The sequence below is a fragment of the Mirounga leonina genome, unplaced genomic scaffold, assembly GCF_011800145.1.
Source record: "Mirounga leonina isolate KUSES-001 unplaced genomic scaffold, KU_Mleo_1.0 Mir_447, whole genome shotgun sequence".
NCBI classification, from domain to species: domain Eukaryota; kingdom Metazoa; phylum Chordata; class Mammalia; order Carnivora; family Phocidae; genus Mirounga; species Mirounga leonina.
Window position 1 is genome coordinate 3,595,689 of NW_023270757.1, and position 6,711 is coordinate 3,602,399.

Consider the following 6,711-nt stretch of genomic DNA (forward strand, 5'->3'; position numbering starts at 1 on the left):
GATAGTTTCAATACACAAACATATGTCCTCATAGAAGACATACTGTTGTCATTTTAGAGTGCTAATACTAAACATATATGTTGCCATTCTGAATAACTGATGACTTTACTATAATGTTAAATTTAAAAAATTAATATACTTGCCTGACAAGGGTAATATCCATATCCTTTTGTTTAAGTTCAGTCTGTTTATTATCCAACTGTAATGATAGAGCGTTATATTTACTCTGTGATACTTCAATTTCTTTCCTTGCTTCAATTAAACTGTCTTCAAAGGCCTAAAATCAGAGGACATATATCACAATCAAATATAGTAAGTATCAAATAAATAAATATAAATGAATTATATTTAATGAATCTACAAAATGAGAGTAAAAAATTGGTAGTGTTTTTAATTTTTTGTTTCACTTAAATAAAAAAACTTTAGTATAAACAGTAACTTTAATACCAGCCACAGTTTACTTTTTTCAGAAAATTAAAAAGTATCATAGCTTCCTGGTACAAAAGCTAAGAATTTGAAGCAATTAAATATGAAAATCTATGTAAAAATGTACTTATTGAAATTACAATATAGAAATTATTGTACAATGAAAAACCTATTAATTACATGAATAAAAAATGAGTTCATTTACTTAAATAGTAGTTGGGACAAACAGCAGATATTTCATCATTTCCTCTATTTTAAATGTATACACATAGCTACACTAAGGTGAAAAGGAACAATACTGCAAAAATATCAACATAATTTTATAATATTTGAGATTCAGATAATGCTCAGTTCCCCCAATTGTAATGAAATTTTTCCTCAAGTTTTTTCAAAATTGGCTTTTTCCTCCAGATAATTCTGTTTTTTTATTCGTTTTAAAACTATTTCAAAATTAGTTATTTTCTAAAGCTATATTTTCTCCAAAATATATTATAAAACTAATTTTGATTATTTTCATAAAGTATTAAATATACTATCTAAAAATAGAGTATACCCACATAAATACTATACATTCATTATTTGCAGAAATGAGCAGTAAGTTTTACATTAAGCACTACTCTAGTCTAGCCATGATTTCATACTTCATATATTACCCTATGTAATATAGAGTAATATTTTGAAGATAAAAATATTGGCTTCCAGCTAAGAAAGCACACCAAGTACTTCTTAAATTTCCATTTCTTACACAGAGCAATGACAGGAAGAGAGAGAAGGGGGCGCCTGAGTGGCTTAGTTGGTTAAACAACTGACTCTTCATTTCAGCTCAGCTCATGATCTCAGGTTCAATGGATCCAGCCCCACATCCAACTCTGCACTCAGTGGAGAGTCTGCTTGAGATTCTCTCCTTCTCCCTGTCCCTTTGCCCCTCCCCCCACTCATGCATGCACACTCGCGTGCTCTCTCTCTCTCAAATAAATTAATAAATCTTTAAAAAAAAAAAAAGGAAAGAAAGAGAAGGGGAAAAAAAAGAGTACTGGCATGGATATGAAAAGCTGAAACCCTTGCAAACTGTTGGGGACTATAAATGATGTAACCCGTATGGAGGGGTGGTTAACTGCTCAAAACATTAAAAATTTAACTACTAGGGGCACCTGAGTGGCTCAGTCCTCAGTCGATTAGCCGTCTGATTTTGGCTCAGGTCATGATCTCAGGGTCCTGGGATCGACCCCCTTGTCAGGCCATACACTCAGCGGGGAGTCTGCTTGTCCCTCTCCCATGCCCCTCCCCCCTATTCTGCTCTCTCTCTCAAATAAATAAGATCTTTAAAGAAATTTTAAAAATAAAAATAAATAAATGTAACTACCATATAATCCAGCAATCTCACTTCTTAGAGCAGAGTCTTGAAGATATATTTGCACAACCATGTTCATACCAGCACTGTTCATAATAGCCTAGAGGTAGAACCACCCATATGTTGGATGAATAGATTAAAAATGGGGCCTATACATAAAACAATAAAGCTTTAAAAAGAAAGAAATCCTGTCACATGCTACAACATGGATGAACCTTAAGGACACTATGCTAAATTAAATAAACCAGTCACTAAAGGACAATTACTATATGATTCCACTTATATGAGGCATCTAAAGTAGTCAAATTCATGGCTACACAAAACTAGAATGGTAGTTACCAAGGGCTAGGTAAAAAGGGAATAAGGAATTAATTAAAGAGCAGAGACATGCAGTTTCTACAAGTCAAAAAAATCCTAGTATACCTTTGACAGCATGTATATTTACTTAATATTAATGAACTATACATTTAAAAATTTTTATAGTGGTAAATTTTATGTTATGTGGTTTTTACCACAATTTTTTTTAAAAAGGAAGGAAATTTTGGGGTGCCTGGGTAGCATCTGACACTTGATTTTGGCTCAGGTCATGATCTCAGGGTTGTGAGATTGAGCCCTCCATCAGGCTCCATGATGGGCTTGGAGCCTGCTTAAGATTCTCTCTCACCCTCTTCCTCTAGCCCTACCCCCCACTTGTGTGCTCTCTCTCTCCAAAAAATAAAATACATAAATAAATAAAAAGGAAGGAAATTTTGACATATGCAACACATGGATGGAACTTGAGATCACTGGGTAAACCAAAATAAGCCAGCTTCAAAAACTAAAAATACTGTATGATTCCTTTTTTATGAGATATCTAGGGTAATCAAACTCATAAAAACAGGAAGAATGGTAGATGCCAGGGAGGGAAAATGAGAGAGTTATTTAATGAGTACAGACTCACGTATGAAAAATGAAAAAGTTCTGGATATTGGCTGCACGGTAATGTGACTATACTTAACATTACTGAACTGTATACTTAAAAATGGTAAAGACTGGGATGGCTGGGGGGCTCAGTCGGTTAAGCATCTGCCTTCGGCTCAGGTCATGATCCCAGGGTCCTGGGATCAGGTTCATCATTGGACTTCTTGCTCACCAGGGAGCCTGCTTCTCCCTCCGCCTGCTGCTCCCCCTGCTTGTGCATGCTCTCTCTCTGACAAATAAATAAATATTTTTTTTAAAATGTAAAGACTGTAAATCTTATGTGTACTTTACCACAGTTAAATTTTTTTTAAAAAACTAACCTGACAGAGAGGCCAGATTTAATTTGACCGAACTATGAAGCAATCTGTATGCCAGGACATTGTCAAAAACAATAGAAAACTCAGCTAGCAATTTCTGATGAGCAACAGCTGGGTGTGATACCAACAATGACAGACATTAATAGAGAAATCAAGAGAAGAGACAGTAAGGGAGATCCCTGCTAAAATCACTATGATCCCATGGTGAATGATCAAATATCCAAGTCTGTGCTTTCTGAAAAGCAAGAGAAATAGACTTTAGTAAAATGGTCCAGCCAAACCACTAAAAAACAAATAAGCAGACATCCCTGAGGACAGGGTAGTAAGGAATCAGTATCCAAAACTACTACCATATACAATTTTATATGTCCATTTTCCAACAAAAAATTACAAAATGCAAAAAAAGAGGAAAGTGTCATCCATACAGAGGAGAGGAAGCAGGCAATAAAAATAACTAAACAAAACCATTTTTTAAAATATACCCTATCATTAAAGAAACAAAAAAAGATAAGATGACAAGGTCTCATCCAATAAAAAAATAACCAATAAAGTGATATAAATTATTTTAAAACATGCAAATGGAAATGGAAATCCTGGTGTTAAAAAAAGCAAAATAAACAAAATGAAGAGCACAAAAAAATTCACTAGCGTAGCTAAATATTTAATAGAAGATGACAAAAATAAGAAAAAACAAAGATAAATCAAGAAATAAAGAATAACAAAAAAGTTAACAACCCCAGAGAAATGTGGACACCACAAAATGCACCAACATAACCATAATGGGACTACCAGAAGAACAGGCAAGAGAATAAAACAGAAGAAAAATTCAAAGAAATAATGACGGAAAACTACCCAAAAATCATGAAAAAAAAATTAATGTAAACATCTGTGAAGCTCAACAATCTCCAAGTATTGTATATGTATAAATCCACAAACAGACATACAGTAAAAATACTGAGAGCTGAAGAGGGGAGCAAGATGGCAGAGGAGTAGGAGACCTGGATTTCATCTGGTCCCAGGAATTCAGCTGAATAAGGATCAAACCATTCTGAACACCTACGAACTCAACAGGAGATCGAAGAAAAGAATAGCAACAACTCTCTGAACAGAAAAGCGACCACTTTCTGGAAGGTAGGACCTGCGGAAAAGTGAATCTGAGGCAATATTCGGGAGGATAGACGGCGGGGGAGGGGGCCTCCGCTGGCCGCTTCTGGCAAGTGATAGAGCCGCGGAGCACAAAATCAGAACTTTTAGAAGTCGGCTCCGCTGAGGGACGTCACTCATATGGCTAAGCAGGGGGGTGGAACCCTCGCGGGACAGTGTGGTCTCAGGAACCTCGGGGTCACAGAAAGACCGGGAGTGCCTGAGTGCAGCAGAGTTCCCAGGTATTGGAGCGGGGAAGCCGGCTGCAGAGACAGAGCTGAGGCGCAGGCTCTCAGCTCAGGGTTGCCATAAACCATGATCCGCGGCACAGTCGGGCCACTGCTCCTCCAGCAGGGACCCAACAAGCGGCAGATCCGGGGAGACTCCCCTTCTTCCCCCGGGAGGAGCGGCGCGGGAGCGCACTGCAGGGATCTGCTGGGTTTGGAGACTGTACACCGAGTCGGGTGTCAGAGATAGAAACGCTCAGTCACAGGCCAGGTGAGCACAGAGTGCAGCCAGAGACCGGGGAGACAGGAGTGATTGACTGCTTTTCTCTGGGGGCGCACTGAGAAGCAGGGTCCCGAGTTCTCGGCTCCTCCGGGGCAGAGATTGGGAAGCTGCCATTTTCACTCTCAGCCTCCAAAACTGTACGGAAAGCTTTCAGGGAACAAAAGCTCCTGAGAGCAAACCCCAGCAGATTACTTAGCCCGGACCAGCAAGGGCAGGGCAATTCCACCTCCGGCAAAGACATTTGCGAACCATGGCAACAGGCCCCTCCCCCAGAAGATCAGCGAGAACAGCCAGCCAAGACCAAGTTTACCAATCAATGAGAACGGCAGAACGCCAGCACTAGAGGAATACTGCACAAAGAATCCATGGCTTTTTTCCCATGATTCTTTAGTCTTTAAAAGTTAATTTTTTTTAACTGTCTTTTTTTTTTTTAATTTTTCTTTTTCCCTTTTTTAACCAACATCTTATCAATCCCTTTTTTAAAAAACATTTTTATTTTTCATTTTTAGAGTCATATTCTATCCCTTCATAGTAGTTACCCATATTTTTGGCATAAATATATATAAGTTGTTCTCTTTAAAATTTGGAGATACAGTTTCTTCTAACAGATCAAAATATACCCTGAATCTCTAGTGTATGGCTTTGTTTTACTCTCCTCCTGATCACATTCTCTCCCTTTTTTTTTTTAAATCCTCTTCTTTCTTTTTCCAAACAACTTCTTATCTTACCAATTCCTTAAATAAAATTTTTTATAATTTTCATCCTTACAATCATATTGCATCCCTTCCTCATATTAACCCTTATTTTTGCACATATATAGGTTTTTCTTTCTTTAAGATTTTGGGAGGCACTTTCTTCTAACAGACCAAAATACACCCCAAATCTAGTGTGTGGCACTGATCTATGCACCAGCCTGATCATATTTGATCATATTCTGTTTTTTTTGTTTTGTTCTGTTTTTGTTTGTTTTTATCTTTATCTTTATCTTTTTCCTTTTTCTTTCTTTCCCTTTCTTTTCCCCTGGCTTCAGGTATTTTCTGATTTGTTTAGAGTATATTTTCTGGGGACGTTGTTACCCTGTTAGCATTTTGTTCTCTCATTCATCTATTCTCCTCTGGACAAAATGACAAGATGGAAAAAATCACCTCAACAAAAAGAACAAGAGGTACTACCGACTGCGAGGGACCTACTCAATACGGACATTAGTACGATGTTGGACCTAGAGTTCAGAATCATGATTTTAAAGATACTAGCTGGGCTTGAAAAAAGCATGGAAGATATGAGAGAAACCCTTTCTGGAGAAATAAAAGAGCTAAAATCTAACCAAGTCAAAAACAAAAAGGCTATTAATGAGGTGCAATCAAAAATGAGGGTGCTAACTGCTAGGAAAAATAAGGCAGAGGAGAGAATCAATGATATAGAAGACCAAATGATGGAAACTAGAGAAGCTGAGAAAAAGAGAGAGAAACTACTGGATCACGAGGGCAGAATTCGAGAGATAAGCGATACCATAAGACAAAAGAACATTAGATTAATTGGGATCCCAGAAGAAGAAGACGAAAGAGAGAGAGGGGCAGAAGGTATACTGGAGCAAATTATAGCAGAGAACTTCCCTAATTTGGGGAAGGAAACAGGCATCAAAATCCAGGAGGCACAGAGAACCCCTCTCAAAATCAATAAAAATAGGTCAACACCCCGAAATCTAATGATAAAACTTACAAGTCTCAGAGACAAAGAGAAAATCCTGAAAGCAGCTCGGGAGAAGAGATATGTAACCTACAATAGTAGAAACATTAGATTGGCAACAGACCTATCCACAGAGATCTGGCAGGCCAGAAAGGACTGGCAGGATATATTCAGGGCACTAAACGAGAAAAATAGGCAGCCAAGAATACTATATCCAGCTAGACTGTCATTGAAAATAGAAGGAGAGATAAAAAGCTTCCAGGACAAACAGAAACTAAAGGAATTTGCAAACACAAAACCAAACCTACAAGAAATATT

At 37.5% G+C, this 6,711-nt stretch overlaps 1 protein-coding gene across 1 annotated transcript in view; it reads right to left on the reverse strand.

The window, feature by feature from the left end:
* The window catches only part of CNTLN (centlein), a 262,849-nt gene that overhangs the window by 176,795 nt on the left and 79,343 nt on the right, over positions 1-6,711 (reverse strand). The window contains exon 4 of the mRNA XM_034987908.1: positions 144-277. Within this exon, the coding sequence (XP_034843799.1) occupies positions 144-277 (134 nt within the window). The remainder of the gene's footprint in view (positions 1-143; positions 278-6,711) is intronic.